This window comes from Mustela putorius, unplaced genomic scaffold (assembly GCF_011764305.1).
Source record: "Mustela putorius furo isolate JIRA1106 unplaced genomic scaffold, ASM1176430v1.1 tig00000992_pilon_pilon_pilon, whole genome shotgun sequence".
NCBI classification, from domain to species: Eukaryota; Metazoa; Chordata; class Mammalia; order Carnivora; family Mustelidae; genus Mustela; species Mustela putorius.
The window spans coordinates 4,849,789-4,875,368 of NW_025421526.1; the positions used below are offsets into that span (position 1 = coordinate 4,849,789).

General features: G+C 38.7%; 1 protein-coding gene across 2 annotated transcripts in view; it reads right to left on the reverse strand.

The window, feature by feature from the left end:
• The window catches only part of TMEFF2 (transmembrane protein with EGF like and two follistatin like domains 2), a 241,707-nt gene that overhangs the window by 207,899 nt on the left and 8,228 nt on the right, over nucleotides 1-25,580 (reverse strand). For both annotated transcript variants that reach the window (XM_045086530.1, XM_045086529.1), the window contains exons 3-4: nucleotides 23,431-23,560; nucleotides 18,653-18,679 (exon numbers count right to left, since the gene is read on the reverse strand). In XM_045086530.1, coding sequence (XP_044942465.1) covers nucleotides 18,653-18,679; nucleotides 23,431-23,560 — 157 coding nt within the window. The remainder of the gene's footprint in view (nucleotides 1-18,652; nucleotides 18,680-23,430; nucleotides 23,561-25,580) is intronic.

The following is a 25,580-nucleotide window of genomic DNA, read 5'->3' on the forward strand; positions in this document are numbered from 1 at the left end:
GCAGTCTGCTGCAGAGCATAGATGAGCCACAGTGACCAGATTGGTTCATTAAAATATGGCCCCTTTAGTTCACCATGACTCATCTTTATGACGAAGCTGTGATTCTGGGAACTGAATGTGCTACTTTTGCTGCCTCTCATGACACACAAAAAAATAACATAAAACTTAATTTTTAATGACTGCATGTTCAGTTTACTGCCATTGTATCGCTCAACCTCTGCATGGACCCAACACGTAATAAAATTTGGTACAAAGAAATGTCATAGAAGTCCCTTTGAGCGATGGCCCACTCTAACCGCCTGGTATTAGAAGTTTGTAGATGTGCCTCAAGGAAATGCCAGAGATCATTACAAAGTCTTCCCCCCCTTCAGTATCCCCCACTTCATTGCCCGACTGCACTAAAGATCACTGCCTTGTTAACAGGATTACTGTTTCTTTTTCACATCTGTACCCCCAGAACAAGTGCCTGATCCATAAAATGTTGAATTAATGAATAAAAATCATTTGCCAGATCCGTTCTAGACCTGAAAGTCTAAACCAAGGACTTAAACTTCAGTTTTATCTGAGACCAGAGCTAACGATGTAAGGTAACAGAGGCAGTGAGGATTAATGGGTCACAATTCGCTTCAGCAATGAGACAGACTTCATGGATGCCACAGGTTTAGGACACTGAGGAAAACTTCCAGTGTGATATTACTGCCTAGGAAGGGGACACCTTGTTGGAACTGCCTTCTAAAATTTTAAGAGTCTTCAACCTCTGAGGTGGGCCAACTATGTGTTCTCTGTGGGGAGGGGAAGGAGGTTTCTTTCAAAGGAGCCTGGTTTCAAAGTCACTGCAGAGCTTAAACTCTGAGTCTCTGGAGGAATTATATTAATGGTGTATATCACCCTTTGGTTTAGTTCAACTGTCGTGCATTTTATTGAATACATTCATATAATATCTATAAGATCTAGTATTAGAGATTCAAATACCACATTTTGTAAGAATAATTGAAAAATCCATGAAATGTCATTAGAAAACTTTTCTTCTGACACAATTCTGGACTAAGAAGTGGTTTGGGAGAAAAAGAAATAAATTGAAAATATTCATTAAGAAAAGAAGCAGCACCATTACATGCTACCTACAAAACCACAAAACCACCACCGCAACAACACAATAAAGCAATCGGAAGGTGAGCCAAAGATCTGATTATTAAAACTCACGGGCAGGGACGGAGCCAAGTTTCTGTAGAGCCTGAGCATATCCCATTTAGTGGAACTTCTTGAGAGACAAAACAGAACAATGCTACAGACGCACCGTCCCGGACGGGGGCCGGACGAGGCCTGGAGATGAAGCCTCGCCCGCCTCACCACGGAAGAGCCTCTGCACATGGCCGTGGTCCGGCTGCTCAGGCAGGACTGACGGGGTTCAGAGAATAGCTTTTTCAGGTAAATTCAAGTCAGGAAAAATAAGATACATGGAGAAAGAAATGTGGGCAGAATAGGGAAAGAGGCACTGTGGCAGCAATGCGGCCGTGGTGATTACGCACTGAAGCGGGAACAGTACACCGTCGTCCTGACAGCCGAGGAAAGTCTATTTTGAGGGGAGACAGGAAAAAAGAGCTTGGCTTTGTGGGAGCCAAGGAGCTATTTAAATCTGAGAATCCAGTTTAGGGCCATCACTCTGTCATGCTAAAGGCTTCCCCCACACAGGGCAGCTATTTCATCGCTAGAAAATTGCTAGACCGTTGCAGAGCTCGCCCTGAGGGAACCGGAGCCAACGCCCAGAACACGTGGCCGTCCCCGCGCTGGTCCCCACGTTCCTTTCCGGCTCCCAGTCGTCCGGGCTGCTTCCCCTGCCCTGCCGCGGCCGCGCCACGGTTCCACACCGACTCTCCCGGTCGAGTAGCACGGGTGGGGATGCAAATGACATGACAGGAGTGACTACACAGGTGACGTCCAACCACGCGCGAGCACTGTGCACTTACAAGTTCAAAGACTTCCACACTTACCGCCCATCATGGAAGCACTCAGTCAAGCGGCCTGCGTGAGAAAGTCACACATTCGGACGAGTCTGGAGACCGCTGTGCCCCCCCCGAAGAAGGAAGGCTCTGGAGCCCTTCTACGCCCAGCACACGGGTGGGGGACTGCCCAGACCGTGAGCTCGTTGTGGGGAGAAACCAGTCTTGTTCATTTTTATCTTTTAATCTCGGGACTCTCATTCAGGGTGGCATTAATGGGTGCTCAATAAAGTGTGAGAAATGAATGTTTCCTGAGAACACATTCAATGCCAGGAGAGAAGAAAAAACTGCATTCAGCACGAGACACTCGAGGTACACCGTATTAGAAATTTTAGAAAATTACAGAGTACTTTGAAGGGTGCTGACAACTCAAAGGTCATAAAAACCTTGAAGAATAAAAAAGAATGAGAGGACGCTCCAGGCCTGTGTCCTTGCTGGGTGGGGTAAAAGTCAGCTAATAGTGATCCCAGGGTCTCTCAGATAATATTTCACACCAATGTAGTAAGAAAGGCAAATCGCCCCAAAGTAAACTTATTTAACAGACTTTTACGTGGAAAAACACACTAAAGCGTGTAAGCTGTGTCCAGTCAACCCTATGTCCGTCGCTACTTCCTCTGTGACCTGCTGTGTTTATGTTGACCCAGAGTCACAAACCAACAGAAACCCCTGAAACCAGGGGCCGTGTCTGTTATTTACGGAGGAAAGTCACGTGATGACACATGCCAAGGAAGAAATCTTTCAACATGGTTTCAAGGGTTCACGTTTCAGCCCTCTGACAACATCCAACCACAAAACACAGCTTCATTAACCAAAGCCACCTAAACTTTTATTGGAGTTGAGATTTACAACTTCAGCAAACTTTAACTTTTCAACCGGAGCAAATCACTTTTTATTCCAATCCGTAATCTTCCTTGGCTTGAGAATTCAAACATCTCCACCCTAACTAAGCGCACAGACCTACAAGTCACTGTTCAACAACCCACAGGATAGGCGAGCTGTGAGCTCCCCCTACTGGTACAAGGCTGTTCCCACGTCATGAACCCGGTTAAGGCACCAGGCCTGGGAGGTCCAGGGAAAAACAGATTTGCAATCAAATGTCCAAGAGCAGGAGGAGCTAAACAAGTTAAAACAAAAAACAGAACAAAACAAACAAACAAACAAAAAACAACAAAACAGAAAAACAACTATACTCATTCTAAAATAATATCTGTGAAAAAAATATGCAAAAGACATCTTTACAAATACTGACAGCTCCTCCAAGTCCCCAGCCAAGACTGGACCGGGCTAGGAGGGTGAATTAAATGACTGTCACTCTCAAGGTGCTCTGGTGTCCTCATCTGCTTTCCAAAATGTCAATAAGCAGAGTGTTTTGCTGTTGTTTGTTTTTTCGTTTGTTTGAAGACTTTATTTATTTTGGGGAGAGAGAGAGAGAGCAAGAGAGCACAACCAGGCAGAGCAGCAACGGGAGAGGGAGAAGCAGGCTCCCTCCCTCCGCCGAGCAAAGAGCCAGACTTGGGATTCAATCCCAAGATCATGACCTGAGCTGAAGTCACACGCTTAGCCCACTGAGCCACCCAGGCGTCCCCAACAAGCAGGGTTTAATTGCACTGGCGTTTCTACTCCCTTCTAACAGCATATGTGCAATTTCCCCCTCTAACAGCACACGTGAGAGGCTACAGGCTTTGGAGAAAAATGGGGTAGCACCACGGAAGTTCAACAAAGTCTACCTAATATTTCCAATATTTCTAATATACAGCTGTGTGAACTGGAAACTCTAGGGGGAAGTCGTAAGTTTTATATTTCAAGCCACTCAAATTAGTCGTCTCCAGAGGGAAAAAAATCCAATGTGAGAGTCACAGCAAATACAGGTAAAAGTGCTATTGTGGGGACATTGGCACTGACAAAGCAGGAGAACGGCTCCGAAGGTGTTGCTAGTGATAAGCGGCTGCAGAAAAGATATAATGAAAGAAATGGAACTCCCACTCTTTGAGTCAGCAGAAGGGAGCTGTTTCATGATATTTGCTAAATTCGTAAGGCTGCAATTTGATTATATTGGATTCTGTTATCACAATCTGTTACATATCCTACATAGAATATAAATACGTAAAGCCATTTAAAGGCCAAATTATAGAGCTGTCTATTTTTATATTTTACCTTTTACTGCCATACCACTGGTGATGCTTAAGTGGTGTAAATTAAAAATGGTAAAAGCAAAACAAAAATATTAATCTACGAAAGCTTTATTTGAAAAACCCCTGATTGAAATCCCAAAAGTACATCAATCTGTCTCCCTCGTGAAGTTGGGAGAAAATTGCCTTAAATGAGTATAACAGGCCCAATGCATGGGCTTATTCTTCATTATTTATTTTTACTTTTATTTATTTATTTAGTGATACTTTCTATGAAATGCTTTTATGTCCTGGAAGTAAACTCCGCCCTCATTCATGCTGAACTTGAACGTGGACGGAGGACCTGAGGACCACAAAGTGAGGTCCTGAGGCTGTCTGCTTCCCTCCCCGTCTGCAGATCCCTCTTTACTCAGGAACACAACATTTCGGCTCCTAGCCCTGGTAGCACGGAAAGGAATGGAAAGGGAGTGGAGTCGATGTGGGACACCAGGACAACTGTCATGGTCTTCCCGTCTTTGCTGCCACTCCCCTGGTCAAGGTCGTCTTTACTTGTCCTTCCACAGTCATCTTTCTCACTGGCTTCTTTTCCTCTCTTATCTCATCTACAACACAATCTCCACACGGCAGAGAAGAGCCTTTTAAAAATAAGGCAGATTGTATTACGCCCTTCCTCAGGCTTCCCCTGGGACGGGGAGTAAAATCCAGTTCCTTAGCGCTCTCTACTTCTACGGTTCTCCTGCTCAGTCACTGTGCTCGGGCTGCGCTTAGTTTCTTTCTCTTCCTGGACTGCGCTAGGATCTCCCTTGGAGCCCCGACATCAGCGACATCACTCCCTCCGTGCTCCACGTGCCCTGCCTCTGGATTTGAGAGCACCTTTCCTTTCTAGAATTCCGGAGTTCAGTGCAAATCTCTCTCTTCCCACACAACCCAATCGCTTTGTATTACATCCCTTTGCTTTACTTTATTAAAGGGAATGAAATGTTCTTATCTATTTATTTGCTCACTTTATGTCTCTTTCTTCCCTTTAGAATTAAGCTTCATGTTAACGGGGACTTTTTCCTGTATTTCAAGCATCTACACCACAGCTTGCGCAACGTCTAAAAGCATTATGCTATCTTATCAACACCAAGAGAATATACGGTGTAACATAGGGATAAGTACTCTAATATCAAAAGACATGTGGAACAAATGCTTTCAATAAAAAAAAAATTGTGTGTGTGCACGCACGTGCGCACACACACAGACATAAGGGACTAATAAGCCAACGTCCCATCACATGAAACAAATAGCATAGATGTTCCTCTGATCTGTGCAAAATTCCTATTTAACAGCAACACTTGCCTTCAATCAAATAAATAAATGTTTAATATATTTCCACATAAAGGACTGATATTTTTTAATTTAAATGTCAGACTTTAAAATACACGGCAGACTGCACACAAAACAATGGATGTATGGGAAATACTGGCCCCGGGAGCTGACTTTAAACCCTGGCTGTGCCACTAACTGTATGGTCCTTGACAAGTAACTCAATCTTTGTGTCTTTTATTTTCTTCATCAGAAAAACAGAGATGATAAATCTTCCTTGAAGAGTTAGAGCAGGTATTTACTGTATGGTTGTGAAATACCGGACACAGAGGAGGCATTCATTATTAAGTTTCTTAATAAAAATACGAATTAGTCTTTGGAGTGTTAAACACTGGGTTTATCCATTACTGGGGAAGATTAGCTAGATGAGCGTTAGTGGCTCATGTAATTATATATACATACATATTTGTAAATTAGCAGTGATGTGTCTTTATCAGTGTTTTCTGTAATTACTCAATTTGAAAGCAGCATACCTAAAACTAATGCTCTACTCGAAGCATTTTCCATCTCTTCCTTATCATTCCCAGTAAGCGCAGGGAATAGTATGCAACTATTGCATTTTTCTTCTGCTTGGCCTTGTTCCAGGCATAAAAAAATTAGAAACTTTGTCAAAAGAAATGCTCCCTCAGCATTACCAGTAAATACAGTGTGCTAGAAATGTCAATAATAGTACTTTTTAATTCTCAGCTATTTAGAGCTAAAACTACTTAGAAAAAGTTAGAAAAATATCTTTGGATTCAGAAAAAATAATAAAAGCCTTTGTTGAACCAAATATATTCTCATACATAATGGAGTCCCTTTCATAAATTCATTAAGCCAATGATTTGGAGTTCAAAGTGTGAATCATAGATTGTGAACTCCTTTGATTTTTTTTAAAGATTTTTTTTTTTTTTATTTTTTGAGACAGAGAGAGAAAGAGACAGCATGAGCAGGGGGAAGTGGGAGAAGCAGACCCCGTGCTAAGCTGGGAGCCTGACCTGGCCTCCATGTGAGGACAAGTTTGATGACCTGAGCCAAAGCCAGATGCTTAACCCACGGAGCTACCCAGGTGCCCCTCCTTTGATTTTTAGTATCTTTTTTGTGATTTATTTAGAGATTGTGTGCATGCATGAGTGGGGGTGGGGAAGGCCAGAGGGAGCCGGGGAGAATCTAAACCAGGCTTCACCCTTAGCAGGGATCCCATGGGGGGCGCTGTACCCAACCCGAAGATCATGACCTGAGCCCAAATAGAGTTTGATGCTTAACTGACGGAGCCACCCAGGCTCCCCTGATTTTTATTATCTTTGTTTAAGAAATGTGTTTCATGGTCAGGTATTCTTGAAAAGCACTGTCTCAACAAAAATGTCATGCGCTTCTTACTGGAAGATTTTTCAGTCTTTCACATGTGGCTAAGGTAAGCAATGGCTTCAGTTTTAGCAGCAGTGAGGAGTTTGCTGAATTTTCTGTGCTAAAACTGGAAAAGTCTTGGGCAAATGGAAACAAGTTGGTCATCTTATATGTTACTCTTCAAAAGGGGTGAGAAGATGCAGCATTTCCCAATCTCACTTACCTGGACACCCTCTGGCATAACGGCAGGCTGAACCCTTTGAGTTCCACAAGAGCGCCAGGGAGGGGAAGGTTGTCAGCTCTCCTACTCCGTAGTATTAAAAAGTGATTTCAATCTTTGTCCTGTCTGGCAAGAATGAAAGCGATTTTTTCCTAATAAAATAAGCCCTGGCAGCATTAAATGCTATTTTAGATGGTGGGGAAAATGTGTGTGTGTGATAGAATTAAGAAGAACATCCGCACCTGGGACCCATTTTTCTTGGTTTTCTAAAAACAAATGCGTTAGGGGTATAGAAACCCCTGAGAGGGGAAGTGCATTTAATGAGTATATATTATATGGGCTAGTAACGGACAGAAGTGTTGAGTTAGAACTAACAAAAACAATAGTCTACCCAAGCCTGATGCTACTTAAAATCCCACGTTTCCTACTTGGACCCTAAAACTCTGTTTCTAAAAAAACATTAAACGTCACTGCTCTCTCCTTTCTTCCGACATGTTGCGGTGAAACTCCTTTTCTGTCTCATCAGACTGCTCTCCTATCTTGTTTCTCCAAACTCTTCTTTTTATCTCCCACAAATATCTCCTTTTACATCTGAGCACGGCATCACCACATTGCTCTGATTTCACTTACGGGGGAAGAGACAGGACGGACGCCGGTGAGGTGACAGCTGGGACTCAGGACACAGAATCGCTCTCTCATTTCTTAAGGATTGGGGTCTCTTCCGGCATTTCTAATGCCTGATCCAAGCAAGTTGAGGGGCACACTTAGCACTTACTGGGGAGGAGAACAGTGGACTCTGGGCTCACACATGCGCCCGTTAATTGCTCTTGTAGGAGCTGATCTCAGTGTCCTGTCAGTTCATTTATCCGTCCATTATTTTATCCCATATTTATCGAGCACCTACTACATGCCAGGCCCAGTTCTGTGGAATTCTGCTGGTAGCGTCCCTACTTTATTCTCTAAAATCATTGCTCTAGAAGCCCACGGCATCACACGGGGCTCCGCATTCCTCCCGCTTACACTGTTCCGTATTTCATAGCAGCCGAAGTCATGGGGTTCCGCTCCCTTATTTCATGAGGTCAAGACAGATTCTGGATGGAAGGAACTGGGATCCAGTGTTTTATTTTGCAAGTAATATTCCTTGATGCTAAAGTACATTTTACGTGGGGTAATCATTGTAATTCCTTGAAAACTTAGAAAAGATAGGCTTTTTTCACTGGTTCAGTGTCAAATAAATGAAGGCTTCAAATGGATTTCTAATTGATTCTATTCTCTGGCCAGAGTCCTTCGGTATTTTAATAAGTAATTCGGATGTGAAATAAAGTATTCACATAGGGTAAAATTACCTCAATTACCTACAAACTAACTAACTAGAATCTTAAAATAACTTCTTTTTTTTTTTTTTCTCCACACGCCGCTTTTAGGAGAATCACAAGTGAACAAGTTGATATACCAGCATCAGATCATTCTTTTCACAAGATAAAGAAAAGATGAAGGAAAAGATCTTTCAGATTAAGCTTGCAGCCTATTTTTGCTAGACTTCTCTCTGATTATCTTGATTTTCTTGGGGTCTCGGATATATAAATGAGGGCTTATTTTTGAAGCTTGTTTAGGTTTGTGAATATCATCATCTTGCCTATTCTTGGTGGGATTAGTTATGCTCTGATGTTTTTTGTTGTTTGTTGTTTTTCAGTCCTCTTCTATGAAATTAAAATAGTCCTACAGTTATGTTAGCACACAACGCCCCTCACATTCAACTTTTATTTCAGATTTCAAATATTTTAATCAGTAGCTTGTAATGTGAATGAAAACATTTTGAAATTCAAGCACACTTTTTTGCCCTTAGTGTCAGCACCTTATTTCAGCTGAACAAACATTTAATGAGGTCCTACTAAGCACCAGGTCTTCTGGCCTGTGTATCGGGCATTAATCACAACTATCTCTAGGCAGATATAGGAACAGATTATTTCAGTGAATTAGGTTGAGGATACAGGTAGAATTGATGAGAGGTATTTAGACCAGTGAGGAGACAGGAGGAAATCATCCTGTAGAATATGATCCCTGAGTTAGTCTTGGAAGATTAATAATAGTTTAGCAAAAGCATGGAAAGACTTTCAGGAAGAAGGGAGAGCACCGGCAGAGCAGCGAGGCATGAAATCAACTGCGCTGCCTCCCAGGGAACTCCTGTCAATGAAGAGGTGTGCAGGAGTGTCGAGACCCGGGTGAGGAAGAGTGACGAGGAGGAGGGAGAGGCAGGTGCTGGAATAGTTCTGGAGGCTCCGTTTCTCCTACTGGAAGACTGACTTTAAGCCTAAGGATGAAGGACAGTCATTGTTGGGGTGTAGGCAGGGAAATGATACGTTCAGGTAAGTGTCTTATAGGAGTCATCCCGACTGTGTGAGTAAGAAAAATTTTAGGATCACAAGACAAAGCAGGGAGACCTGTTGGGAGGCCTTTTTTCAACATTATAGACAAGGGATGACTAGGGACTGAAGTAGCGGAGTGGTAGATGGTCTGAAGATACACATTTGAGAACAACCCACAATGGAAAAATCCAGCGTGTACTGATTTATAGGATCAGACTGGCTTTCTAACTCTGCCACATCCTATTTCAAAGCACAGCTTGGCATCCGGGCGCCCTCTCTTAGTGGAAGGCCAAGGGAGTTTCCTGAATCGATGCCTGAGCATCGGACGCTATGGACCTCAAAAGCAGTGAGAGTGTGGGCTTCCAGAGCACAACCATTTCCTAGCATCTCACCATTTAAGTTGCAGTATAATAACTCTACAACTAATTCCCTTCTTTTTCTAAACTGCCAGCTGTGTTTCTCTTTAATTATATTTAAAAATAACACCTACTTTCAAAGACAACCACATTCAAGCTGCTATTGTGGCTGTCTTTTGAGTAACTGAATAAAGTCTTCAACATTGTACACTCTCCAACCCTTAAAATCTCAAAAAGCATCACAAAGCTCAAAGGGTAGAGGAAAGATAATGCTCTCTCTCTCAACGTGTCTTTTCACCAAGTTTCCAACCAATACCCTTTAGATCAATGCGTCAGAAATTCTACTTGCCAAAGGCCATGTTTTTCTGTTAGCCCTACCGTCTCTGGAGAGGACTGTCAATGTATCTGGAATGACTCTTGTCCTAATTTAGTGCTTATAAGATCATAAGGAATTTCTCAATTTTTGCCAGGAACAAATATGGGTAGAGCATATCAATTTTACATAGAAGCCATCATAAAGATGGGTTTCTTTTTTAACTGATTTCATAATAATGATCTTTCTGTCTGTGGCCTTTACCAAAAAAAAGGTAGTAACAAAACAGTCACCTATTCAACCAAACTATAGGATTAAGGAGTGAGAAGAACATCTGGAAAAATGAGAAAATGGGGGAAAAGATTAAGGTTATAAGAAATATTTAATTAGGAATAGATTCAGTTTAAATGACCGATTTGAAGAACAGACTCCTGGAAACATCAAACCTTATTTAAAACCCAGTTTGACCCCTTTTATTCTTCTCAAAGAGATCAGTAAGGAACACAAAACTGTAAGATTTTTCTAAACCAGTTTACTAACTGACAGGCTCTGGAATGATTTTTTTTTTGGTTTGACTCATTGAACCAGGATGCTAACATTATTTAAACATTGTTTTCTATTTATTTCTGGATTTGTTTTTTAATTCTAATGCTATAACAACTGTGTAATTTACCAAAGAAAATGAAATTGCTCTTTGCTAAGTACACACTGAAAGTCATACACTACAATATGTATTGTACACTTAGTACAGTAAAAAAAAAAAGTGCTATATTTTCAAATTCAAATTTGAAACCAATTCAGTGCAATTTGGCATGCACGGTGGAATACAGAGAAATTCCTATGTATTGGTAACAAGTGAAATTTTTTTGCTTGCTAAAAAAATATCAAAACAGAAGAAGGAAATCTTAAATAAAACCCCAAATAAAAAGTACCTTAAGAGAAAAAATAATGGATTAGACTATGGCAAAACCTATAATATCTGTTCAGTAAAGGGCCGCAGACATTGCCCCTCAGATGGTTAGCAGACTGATGTATCTAGGATAAACAAGAGGTGTTCTAGAGGATAACCCACAAACTCCTGAGAATCAGCAATGAAAAGACAAAAGAAAGACAAAAGAAACTCTCTTTTCTTCCTCCCTTACTTCAACGCAGTGCACGGTCCACACAGATCTTGTGAAATCACCAGTCAGATGGCAACATTCTCTCTGCTCTGGACTCCCCGTGACTTCTAGTTCACTCCCAGGAAGAGCCGAGACTTGCAGGAAGGTCTCCAGGCTCGTCCCCACCTGCCTTCTCCTCTTCAAGCGCCCTCTCCCGACCTTTAGTCCAACTAACACCCGTGGATCACCCAAGGATGCTTAAGTTCTGTAAGAAGAGTTAGCAGAAATGCTAACCGTTTCATTTTTCGTTTTACATTTCACAGATTATGAAGGATGCGGTGATACAATGTTCACATTTTCCCGTTCTCACCTACTAGGAGTGTTGTATACAGTTCATCGCTCAATCTCTCCCTGGGTCTAGTGAGCAGCTACCGAGGGCCACCTGGACCAAGGCAACGCTCCCTTCCTGGGGTTTCCCACAGCAGCGGTGGCCAGCCGTGACATGCCACGGCCAGCCCCGTTGTTCTGATTCGGCACCACCACGAGGGCCCTCCCATCTTGAGAGCTCCAGAGCAGCCCTGGCGTGGTTTCTTTATAAACTGCATCAGTTCAGTGTCTCCCTCCACGTGGTCTTACTTCCCGTCCTTCCACAGACACTGTCTCGAGTCCACTACTCCACACTCTCTGAATGCACAAATTTCAACTTCGAGGCCTACTTCCTGGGAAACCCCGACAAGATCAGGATTTTTCATGATTACTTGTTGCTGCTACACACAGAGCGTACCTGCCCCTCCCGCCACCAGTAATCTGAAGTACGTGGGATTCCTTGCTTAGGAATGGGATTAGGGATGGAGGAGGTCGGAAGAGAATAAGTGGCCATCGTTACGGGCCACGGACTGAGGCGTGGGATCAACTTCCACAACAGATAACCACAAAAACCCACAGAGGTTCGAGTACGGCATTGAGTAGACCAGATGATTTCAGAAATTTAAAAACAACAACAAAAAATGAGAGTGGAAAGGGGCAAGGTGATGGGATAGTGAAATCTCATATGATTGTTGATAAGATGTATGATTTGTATAAACCAGAATATGGGGTCTGGTGTAGTGGCACAAAGCTGCTGCCGAAGGTAGGGTAACCTTGTGCCTTATCACTTCCTTCACTCTCGGAGTTCAAGGACTGATTTCGTGATCATAGTCACGGGTGTCGGGTTTGTGGTAAGCTGTTCATCCTTCATGGTCATCATTCACACATCCAAAGGTTATTGCGGACAAATAAATTAACGTTATCATAGTGTTTTTTTATAAACCATAGAGTGTTCTACAAATTGTTGTAAATGAATATAGACATCCTTACAGATTTATCTAATCGTGCTCTGACATCAAGGGGAATTCTAATACAATCTTTCCGTCTATTTTGAAATAACCTCTTTCCAAGAAGCTTAAGTCCCCTTTGAGAAATTCTGCAGTCCTCAGAATCCTCATGGAAATTCCTCCTGGAAGGGTGAACCCCTACAAGGGGGTCACAGTACACAGTAGGTGAACTGAACCCCTGATGCGTGCTGTTTCTTCCTTTTTGGTTTTCTGTGGAGGCAATATTCCTGCCGTTGTAGTTTCAAGAGTAATCATTGACTGTTCTGAAATTTTAGACATCACTCCTTATTTCTTGCCTATCTGTGGGCCTGCAGCTCCTCTGACGCACGGGTCACACTTCCCTGCGAGATGTCCAGCAAGCTGCCTCCTCCCCGCACTGAGAGCCGCGGGGGGGTTGTGGGGTTCCTATCATCTCAGCGTCAACACTTTACACCATGGAGTTACAAATAACTGAGTAAAAGATTCAAACTTCTAATTAAACTCTTCAGAGAAGTTATATTCTTAGAATAAGAAAGAATAAAGAGCAAAGGTAATATAAATTATTTTAATTTCATTTTTAATTTTTTGGAGTTCAAAGTTCCTTGCATTAGTTTGTTAAAATCATCTTTCCTAGAACTAGATAGTATTCTCTTGTACTGATAAGATAAACGATTCTCCAAGGAGACTGAGAGTAAAGATCAAATAGGCATCCTTCAAGCCAATTAAAAATTTAGAATACATATCTTCTGATTCGTAATCCAAAGCCATTTCTATCACACTGCACATAATGACTGCATTTCTTTTCCTAGATATGCTTTTAAAAAACCCAAATAGATGATTCAGACAAAAGTCCATAGCACCCATTTGACATTCTCAAGCAATCTTCTCAAGAAATTCCTAGAACTATTACTACTATAGTGGGGGGGGCGGGTAGTTATTTTTCTTTTTAAGATGGTAGTCATGTGTGAAAACGAAGCATAGCCAAGTTGATAACAAAGCTTCCTTTCTCCTCTCTTTTCTCACGGTTTCCCCTCTTTTTTTGCTTTTTGAATTCTTTCAATTTCATTATCCATTACGCGTTCCTCACTCATTCTATCTCTGTTTCATTACTCCACTGCAGTATCGCTTTTCTTTGAGGTAAAGAGAAAGTGAAATGGTTTGCAACCCAGGAAAGTCAGGGATAAGATTTCAGTTGCAGTTCCGATGGCTCTAGGCCCATCTTGAGGCCAAAGAGGGGTCTCCGGGGCAGAGCAGCAAAAGCACGTGCATTTCTCTGGAAGAACCTCGGACTTTGTGTAGGTGGTAGAATTTCTTTATCTAATCAGTGTTTCAGCTGAACCTGCTAACACCTGATGCCTGCCTGACTTCCGCTGTCGTGGAGAAAGTGCGTGGTGAGGCCCTACTGTGCTGCTCGATCTTGACCATGAGAGTAAGGCAGAGAAGGTACAGATGGAGGTTAGGAAAGAGTGTGTACAGCAACACGGAAGAGAAAAACTACTTAGCCTTATGTAAGAATATTTTATGGAATGAATATTCAGTTTCTTGTTATTTACAGTATATTTAACATTACACTTCTGCAGGGGATTATTTTTCTTTTGATAATTAGAATCATAATTTTTCCCATTGTGTGCTGAGAAGAGAATTTACATGTAATCTCTTTGAGAGTAAAACACTGTGTCATGTTCATTGTTACTGCCGCAAAAATCTTACCACAATACTAGGTTATATTAGATTTGTTCAATTCAACGAAATTCCTGGATATCATCAAATTCAGATTAGAAACATGGGTTTTTAAAAAATAATTTTCAGGTTCTCAAACTTCTTACAATACTGTTTGTTACTTTTTAGTAAACCACATAATCAGAAATAGCAGCTTAGGGTCTAAAATTTGTTGCAATGTAAACATCTCTTGCTTTATCCAAAATGTATGTAAGGTAAATATTATTATAGATATCTGAGTAATACCATATACAGTTAATTTGCACAGGGCAATTTTGCATTAAATAAAAACATATCATAATTGGTTTCACACAGTGAAGTTATCACAATTATCTGGATATTAACTATCAGTTTTTATATTAATAACGGATATAAAATTGATTTGTTACTCTACATATCTGACAGTCACCTATTAAATAATGGTCTTAAAACTATGTGATTATATAAATTCTGTAACAAGGGCCAATGCTTCCTCTAACCTCATGAAATGAAAATGTCCCCATGGTATCCATGCACTATACCTTAGAGACCTTTCATTTCTACAGATGTCATCACACAACTTCCCATAAGATGTTACTAAAATTTGATTGTGGATTTTCCCATACATATAGCAAGATAATGCATTTGTAATTATTTTAATACTTAAAATAGACTTTTCACTTTATTGGATTTTTTTGTTTTTAAAATGTACCCAAAATCAAATCAATCCAGAACTATTTTTTTAAAGAGAATAATGGAAAATATTCAGAGCTCTGTCTTCCTAATATGACAAAAAGACTAAGAGAAAAGCAGGAGTTAAAAATTATCCTTTAACCACCTACACATCCCTGGATTTTGAGAGGAGTTTCTTTAATCCTTCGTTCTTACTGCAGTGTTTGTTGCTCAAGGAAGTCCGTGGGAGGGTAAGATGTTATTGTCCCTCCCACACACACCCGTTTTCTTATTTACAACATTAAATCTCCATATATAGAACTACTTGAAACACCGAGCCTTTTCGTTCAACTACATTCTGAAATTCTTTGGAATCTGCTCCACACATTACCTTCCTGTAGGACACATTTATAGTTACTTATAGTTTATCCTGATTTTTTTCAAATGTGAGTCTAATCCAAAAAGGGTGTTTGAAGTGGATGCCTTTCCAACTTTTGTCTGAAAACAGAATTCCAACTTCTTGCCTGAAAACAGCAAGTCTTATGTTCAAAGCTAACAATACAAAATTATTCTTCATATTAATGAGTTTCCTTAAACACTAAGCAGATACAGTCATTGACATGGGAAGAGCCAACCTTTAAGATTTGTTTGCAATACAGACTACCTTTATAAGTGAATGCACATTTGTGGTTCATGCTGGAGACATAGGAAACATGTTTTATCTAAATGAAGTTGCCCCTTGAACTGTTCCATTTAAATAAGTAGACCGATAGTTAAAAATTTTAAAAATCCCTATAAAATATGTATAATGTTATGAAGCCTTTATATCCCTTTCTTATTGTACTAAAAATGTTCCCTCAAACAAATGACAGATATGCTCTTGTGCAAATGGGTTAGATTTAAATTACTGTAAAGTGATCAGGTCTAATCTTCATTGCTAATATAAAATTTATTTAAAAAAAACAAGGCAATTTTTAAAGAGTAAAAAATTTAAGTATTTTGAAGTGATTTTGGATTTGGAGTTTTAATGATAATATTTATAATAGCCATACATACAATGTGTTTTGCAAATAAATTCGTTCACTTCACTATTCAGATCAATTCTTTCCAGTTGGGAATTATATTAACTTTTGTTAAAAGAAATTAGAAAAATAATCATTAACCACCCAAAGTGCTTGCAAAGATGCCCCAGTGATTAACTAAATATATATTATTGAGAATATATCCTACAGAGGCCAGTTAGGACAATCACTAGCTGGGATTGATGTATTAACCAAACAATCACAGGTAATTTAATCACTTCTGGTTAATTCAAAGGAAACTGATTCTGGCTCCTCTGATACCTTGGTAATAAGAACTGTCAGAATTACAGACGCGAGTCCATCTTCTACATAGTCAAATACACTTTATGTACAGTCCAATGGATATGTGCATCGGAATTCTGCAAGTTATTCTAGGTTTTTAGGTTATAGTTATTCAGGTTTTTTGGCATTTCATAATAGAGTAAAAAATTAAAGAAAATTAAAATCGTTACTATTTCAGAGTAATGTAAGACAAAGACTAGAAAAAAAGTAATTTAGTTAAAAAAACTGGTCTCTGATTTTAAAAAAATAGTTTATGCAGTAGGAGTAAATACTCATTATCACAACTTTCAGAACAACTATTTAAAAAGGGTACAACTAAGAATTAAATAAGTTATATGTTCTTTTCTTTTTCTAAAGCAATAATCATTAAGAAGTTTTTTTTTCTTTAAGTTACTCTAAAGTACCTATAATTGAAAGAAAAAGTAAAAAGCAAACAGGAGAAAAAAATAAGAAAAGGAAAGTGGTTTCCCACTTATACACAAAGTTCAAGTTATAAGCATCATATGCTTGATATCAAAATTATTTCCTTATTTAGGAAATAAATTACCTTATTTAGATCACTGGATAACATAATGAATCCCAAATTTCAGTATAGAATGCAGTAAGGAAGAGTGAAGTTGATTTCATTTTCACTTACATGCACTAATTACAATGCATGAAAGCTGGAAACCAGTGTCTGGTTAAACTATGTCTTCTTAAAAAAAAATCAATTAAAATGAAGAAATGGTATGTGATATGACAGGGGACTCAAACATAAAAACATGTATCATGACATTTTAACAGAGCAATGAAGATCTTCTGTGTTCTGGGGTCTAGCTTGTTTTGTTTATGAAGATGCTAAAAAATTAACAAGACTTGTTGCATGAAAAGTGGCACAGCTGAAACCCAACACAGCATCTGCAGAATTAGGTAATCTATATACAAAGACCAAATGTATCTAGGAAATAAGCGGGATTTTGCATAGGAACTACTCCCTTCCAAAAGCAAAACTTTAAAAATTGATTAATTCCTTAATATTCCAATGGTGAAATATCTACTCAAGAAACTATTTTTTCCCTTTCTTTTTATCTTTAAGATTTCATTTGTTCTCTTAAGCTCTTCTTTTCAAACAGCTAGAGAGGCTTTCTTAGGAATAGTATATTAATCAGCCCGAAAGGCTGGCAAGAAAACAATTTCTCAGAAGTAGTGAAAGACTGTCCTAACATCAAATGACTGTCCAATGTCATGTGACTTTGAAATAAATTTTATGCTCTCATGGTAATAAATCTTGATTCTTGTTCAGTTTTGTCTTTATGGGAACAAAACTGTGCTCCAATAATTTGTTGCAATTGTGTTCTCTGCTTATTGCTTAAACTAGTTGAGCCTTTCCTTACATAAATCATCTTGTTAAATGTCTTCAGTATTGCCCCAACCAGGCAAGGGTGGTCAGTCAGATCTTTCCTGAACCCAGAACCTTCTTTCCCATATCTTTTATCAAATTCTTCATTTAAAAACTAAAATTTACTTAGAATCATACATTTGATCATTTAATACAACTTAAGGAAGGCCTTAAGAATGTATGCTTCTGTACATTCTCTTTTTATTTTTCTTGTAGAAATTTTATCTAATTCTTTTTCTTGTTGTGTATAAAGGTGGAATTTTGTTTGGATTTCATTTGAAAAAGCACTTTAGGAGATTTACAATGAAGATTCAATTCATAAATAAAGTCTTATTTAGCAGGCAGTTCATCAGATCAGATTTCAAAAGTTTCTGCCTCTCCTTTATCTTACATACGTCCTTAAACACATAATTCAATAATGAAAACATGTCTTACTTAGTTAGTAAAAATAGATTAATGTAACCAAAGAAGTAAAGATACTAAATTATTTTCATTGGCTTAAATTCTGTTAATCATTTTTACTTTCTTTTATTAAAAGAAAGCTTTTAGTTTCAATTTATTGATCTGATAATTAAGACCTTGTTTACATGGTAGTTATGTATGTATTAACATCAATACCTGGCAATTTAGGGCAATATTATATATTTTAAAACCTCAATATTTAAGCGATTTCTTCATAAATTCTTTTTTCCCTGCCAAATGACCTTGGAAGTTTCTGTTAGGAACTTTTGACATGCACATCTGTCTCAAAGATAGGCCAGGCACAAACATAAATGAACAAGAAAGATTAGATGAGATAAAATTCTTACCTAAGATTCATGGATCTATTAAATAATTTACATAGTATATACATTTGCTTAATAAGTAGAATGATACTTTTTCATTTGCCTCTTTCCTAAAATGCAAACTGTGAATTTGTCTCAGATATCCATAAAGATAAATGCATAAGTAAACATCCATAAATAACATCGGCATGTAAGTCTTCAAATATATAAAAAGACAAATCTTACCTCCATCTCCAGATCCTGATCCTGCATCTGGGAAGGGGAAAAGAAATACTTTGTAAAAAAACTATTATCTAGCTTTGATATTATATCCATTTTGATTATTACATTCTAAAATTGACTATGTAAAATCTGTCACATTTTTATTTTAACCAGGATGAATTTGGTGCCATTAACCAAAAAAAAAAAAAAAAAAAAATTAAAAATGAAATGTTTATAACAGTGAGATTCAGAAATTAAACAGGCTAAGGCATGTGGCAAATAAACTCATAATTAAGGCTTATATTATTATAAATCGCATATACATGAAAAGAAAAACAGTTTACAGATGATTATCTTTTTATATAATTGCTAATATGTTTTCCAAATACCACAATTGTGGAAGAGTTTATTTGCTACCAACAACATCCTTTGTTTTTGAAATCGATAGAAAAGGGAGATTAATTTTTGTCTTTGTGCTTAAAATTGGATACACCCTCAGTGATGCTGGCAGGAAAAAACCCCGATACCCTCCTTCCGCATTCCCTCTATTTCTTCTCTCTCCTCCTTCCTACATAATTGCAGTTGGTCAAAGGTGTCTACTTCTGACAGCTTCCCAGACGCCCAGTTTTCTAGCTGGGAGTCAAGACCATTCATTTTCCATCTGGTCTACCTGGTAAGTGTAGACATCACTCTCCTTCTGCCTTACCACTTCTTTTCATTCTAAATACATTTGATTATGCATTTTTCATCGTAATACTGGGGAGTGAGACTAATATTGGTGTTTTCTATCTGGAATGCCCACATCTCACACTGAAATCTCAACCAGGATTCAAGAACTATACCAAATGCTACTTTCAGGAATTTGTGTTTGATGCTTCAGATGGTTGTTTTGTTTTGTTTTGTTTGTTTTTTAAGAAAAACAAAACAAAAAAAAGCAAAAACCGAAACCCCCATTACTTCTACTAGTTTGCCTCCATGACAGTTTGTGAGGCATGGTATAAAAAATGATATGACAGAGGCCCCTGGGTGGCTCAGTGGGTTAAATCCTCTGCCTTCGGCTCAGGTCATGATCCCAGGGTCCTGAGATTGGGCCCTGCATCGGGCTCTCTGCTCAGTGGGGAGCCTGCTTCCTCCTCTCTCTCTGCCTGCCTCTCTGCCTACTTGTGATCTCTCTCTGTCAAATAAATAAATAAAATCTTTAAAACAAATGATATGACATATGACAACGCACAGAACGCAGACGTGTGGAAGAACGGACGCCTCCCCAACAGTCGTGCTATCATCATGTGACGCATTAGCAGTGTCATGGAGGAGGAGGAGTTGAAATGCAAAGCTTTGGTGGCGACGTATATTAACTAAATTTATGGGGTCTAACACTGTCTAAAATAAGAAAGCCAAGTTATTTATTACCTGCTAATGTGACGAATACATATGTGCTTAGGCTAGCAGAGTCTTTCCTTAAGGCAAGCTAATTGGTAAAACAATTTATAATAAAAACCCTTCTTAGTAAATACATAATCAAATAAGGATATTGATCATATGTCTTGACTGTTTAATGATAACAGGTCAAGAAAGGCTGAAGGATTTGTCACCAAAATAGAACAGTCCTGTCAACTGAGCGCCTAGTCAGAACCCATGGCACATCACTTTTGGATGGGACAATGCTTGAATGGTCAATGTTTGTATACTTTCACAGCTAAAGTTTTAAATAAATTTCTTTCAATTAATTTGAAAGTTTAATTCAGTGTTACCTACAATCATCAGGGGCTAACAGGTTGTACTATTATAGCACTAATTATTCCATGTATTTTGGCTAAATGTGTAGTTTCTTTTTTCCTCCTCATTATGAGTGTAACTTCTTTAAATCAAGAACCAAGTTTTGTTCAGCTTTTTGTACTATTATGCACATAAGAGGAAATACATATAAGCTCATAGATTTAAACCTCCATTGTTTGATAACATAAGGTGTGTTATCTGACTTTCCTGAGCTTATTGGTCCTCTATTGAGTGAGTATAGTAATGTCCTTCTCATTGGGTGTTTTGAGGTTTACTGCACAACAGCAAGTTTTAAATGCTTATCACTGTATCTGGAACATAAAAATTAAGATTTTTGAATAGACATATTACTTATTCATCCCCAGGTTTTTCTAATAAATACATATGGCTTGGGAAAAGCAAAAAAAAAAAGGCAGTGCTGTATCAGCTTGCATTTCTCACGTACCTTTCTAAAAAGGCAAGGAGCATGGATCTTAAGACAACTTTTGTTTTATTTGACCCAAATTAGCTAAGTAGGAAAGAAAGGAAGAATAGATGGGAAATAATTATAAGTTCACTGCATCATTATGAAATCGTGATGGGAAGCTTTAATGGTTTCTCTAGTATAAGATAAGCAAGTAGCCTACTCAAGTCTTACTAGTGAGACGGAAACACCTAAGAAGTCATGCCCTTAATCTTGAAAGTCTCAGCTTCTAGTTAGCGCATCTCTTATAATACAGAAATGCAAAATTGACAGTGAGGCTATTGAGCAGACTGTCCAATAGGAAAGCATTTTTGGACCAAAAAAAAAAAAAAAAGACTTGTAAGTTCAATGAAATATAATAAAGTTATATCTTCTACTGCCTTTTATTCCTAGAGATCACAATTTACTATCTCTATTCAATGTCAAATAGCATTAAAAATAAATGGAAAATCCACAAAGAAAAGAAAGAGAATTCATTTTAGATCAAAAGTCAGAACTCTAAATTATTTACAGTCAGACCTGGTTAATCAAAGTTACTTTGGTTCCTCCATCATTATTCAGATCAAAAATCTTTTAGACTTACAGTACAGTGGGAGACACATTGAACAGGACTGGCTTGCTAATTAAATCCTACAGAAATCTAGGTATGTGAATCAGCTTCATATAGATTACTCAATGGTGATGACATGTTCTACTTGGCTAAGCATTTATTTTCATAGTATCAACAACACATTAGAGACCAGCATGTAAAAACCTGAATGAACCAGGAGAATGTCACTGCCTGAGCCTGTAAGAACTTGGAGGTTGGCAAGTCAAGAAAGAGAGATTTGGGTACCAAATGTTGTTGGCCATACCATGGCTTTCTAACTCTATTTTGACCACTGCCCACTGATTCTCATCCTGCTCCTCCCAGAGACAGACTGGTCCCGATCTGACCTCGAGTAGACGCGCCCTTTCCTCACTACTCCCTGCTGTGTGCCTCTGTCATTCTCGGTTTCTCAGAGTCAGAGTTTCCAAATTTTTTTCCCATGCAATTTGTTTAGCATATCACTTTAAATTGTCTCCATAGGTAGGGCAGATTGATTTTTCATGATTAGTTTGCTCCTGGCTTTTCTTCCTGTTTCCCCATCTCTACCATGAGAGCAGGATGCTGGTCCTCCTCCCTCCTTCCTGGGGGGGCAAGTGCGCCCACTCGCCCCTGCTGCTGTCACTTTCGCTCATTACTTCTCAGACAAAGCCCTGAGCGGCCGTGGCGGTGACCTGTCTGCTGGAGCAAAGAAGGAGGAAGTGGGACCCCCACGAGGGGGCGTCCACTTTATGAGGCCAAGAATCCTACAAAAGAAAAGACTACTTAAAAAACAAAACAAAAACAAAAAGACCTACATCATCATGATGTAGTAATAATATCACTCTCTTTTGCTAATTCTTAGGAACTTTGATAGTCACGGATCTAATGTGGAACACTATCGACTACTAACAATCCATGGACTTAAGACGCTCTGTTAAAGAACACAAGCCTGTCTCCTTGCTCATCTACCGTACCGCCCCAACGCACACACGGGTTTAACACAGTTCTCTAGAATAGAAAGACTTGTTACCAAAGGAATACTTGTTATCCAGTACTTGTCGTCTATCTAATAAAATAGATTTTTCCGGGCACTATTCTATATTTTCAGTTTTGAAGGAAGTTCATACTTTGTGTCTTTATTATTTCTCCCTGATACGCTTATGCCATCGAATTCCTCCGAAATGAGGACTTTCTAGAAAGATGCTTATGTGTCATTCACCACAACCATCACGGACACTAACGTTTCTTCAATATATGTGATTCTAACATGTCAAGGCTAACCTGTAAACTCAGCTTTATTTTAAGGTGTTGCTCTATCAAGTTGGGCTTGGCTCCCTTTGTTTATTTTTCTTCCTGTAATGCTGTTCGGCTCTAACAATCAGTGACCATGGAAGGAAAACCTGGAAAACTGAAGAGCGTGGGAAGCCAGTCTTCTCACTTCCTTCAGAGCGCTCTTGGTAAAGACAGCTACAGAGCTTCGTGCAATCCCAGGCCAGCCATGTTAGAAAGGAAGCTGTCTTTCACAAATACATTCTTCAATATAATCCGCTCAATGGCAGGAAGAACATTTTTATCGTGCTGCCGAGGTTACCCACATTTTCACTTTCAAACCCAGATCTGCAAAACTGCCCTCCAACAGACGATGCTGTTGTTCAAAACCAACAAGCCAACCTCGTGTGTGCGCAGATATGTTTCTCTCTCTTTGGCACCTAGGCAGGAGATCTAGAGTTCTAATTATATTACTCAACTGTCTGCAGTTCATTAAATAACATATGTATTAAAATCAACATCCTTGTGGCAGATTTTCCCTTTTTTCCAGAAGTGATTTGAAATGTAAAAAAGACAAAATGAGAATAATGTATGCTTTGTACAAAAAAATGAGAGGCTTATCCAGCCAGTATATACAGTCTGAATTATTTATTTAGAGATAACATAACAGAAAGAGCAAGACATTGTTCCAGAGGTCTCAGGGAGTCTTCAGGACGGCACACGTACCTGTGGCACAGGATCCTTCGGACACGACGAGTATCTCGCTCTGCTGCTTGCAGGCGGCCTGCCGCAGGTAGCACTCGTTCTGATAGCTCTCCCCGTTGGAGCCACACACAGGCACGTAGTCACTGTTGCACTGGGGGACACAGACAGAAGCTCATGGTTAGCACTGGAGTCTGCATGCCTTTGACACCTTGAAGGGAAATAATCATTTACAAAAGAAAGCACTTGTGTTCATTTTCAGCAATCCCCATTGTATCCACTAAAGTCTTTGACCTTACAAGGGCATCATTCAAAGATACACAAAAGTCACGACAAGTCAGCTAATCAGACATTTGATTCAGATGGGGGGAGGGGGAAGCTTCTAAACTGATCAGGTAATTCCAGCAAAGTGATCTCGGCAGGCAATACTGAAAAGGTATAGCAACAAATGTATCAACATTATTTAATACTGTTTTTCAGATATACACCCATCTGGCTTGGTGGAAAAAATCAAAACATGCTAAAATATTAAAGTTATGAAAAACAGGTAATGCCTATCTGTGGTTAGAGCAGAAGTATACAGCTGATACAGCAATTAAACCAGTTACTCCTTAGTATGTTTTTTGTTTGTTTGTTTGTTTGTTTAATTTTAATCTTTGCAAACTTCTAAATATTTGGGTAAGACATTTGGATTCCTAATTAATTTATCATGTATCTTTAGATACTGCCAGATATAATGCAAGAAAAAAACAACAGAATATGGAATACAGGGGGAAAAAAACCAACAAGTATTGAAGCATATGTATACTTTATTGGTTATTGAAAATTATTACTATTAATATATATTTCATAAGGAGAAAAGTTCATTTTTAAAACAGCCTCATTGTAAAAAAGTACAAATTTTACAATGGAAATTAGGCAACCTACGGGGTATACTCATCATAACATAATCACACTCCAAAGCATTAGAGATACTTGGCTGTGTCCTATACCTACTAATTACACTAGAGATGTGATTATCTCATGATTACTACTACTGATGTGTTTCATTGTTCAACTGTAACAAATGCAATGACCAAGATGATTATTTAAAAATACCCACCTATGCCAGAAATGAAGTAGAGCAAATCATACATACACATGCATATGAAAACACTTTTCTGTATTCCAGTTCTTATTAAAATATTTGGATTTTTGATGGCTATAAATTTATAACACATACAAAACAATGATCTAGTGAGATTCTAGGAAAGTTTTAATATATATGATAATAAACCTTAAACTCTATCATGAATTAAATTCAACTCGAAGGTACATGCCAAAAAAAGAAAGAATTCCCAGTAAGTTCATAATCTTAAAATAAAAACCTGATGTTTATTTTTTTAGTCTATTTCCTTGGAATATCCGTGTCTTCTTCTTCATCAACCATTTATCTCTTAATCTTTGCTTTAATGTAACAATGTCTTAATCATCCTAGTAATTTATATATGAAATGGGATAAGCCGATGTTCTCGGAAGTGAAAGTCTTATTTTATGAGTCTTACTTCGTATCTGTTATTGAAAAACTGAAATACAGCTTAGAAATAGTGATATACTTTCCTTGCAATAGTAAATCCAAATTGTATGACACTCATATTATGATCTCCATAATTGCTAACAAGGTGATTTAAATATGAAGTCACATCTATTTAGAAATTGCTTACATGCGATTAAAATGATTTAAATATTTTAAATATCACACATTTTAGAGATCTTTATTTCTGCAATTTCTAATCTAGATATTCTGGAAGCCCTTTATGTAATATTTCCTTTTCACAGTTACATTACTGGCTCCCAGACTCAGTCATCTGAGTGACTACATTTTAAATCTGTTTTGATTAGAAAGTTTTACTAATAAGGATCTTTTACTCACTAGGCATTCTTTTTTGATCAGATGATACCTGCATAACGTCGGTCTTCCACAAGCTTTCTAAATATATATGCATGCTTAAACTTACATCTGAGAATTGACCTACCATAAGACCCCAAATCATCCCCACTACTAAAGAAAAAGTCAGTCAGCAAAATGTCAGTGAGGAGCTGAATTCTCCAATGAGTGGCACAGAGGGTAAACCAGCTAAATGGGGCTGGTGTTCCTGTTGGAGCCACAGACTGAGAGGCAGGTAGACGGACAG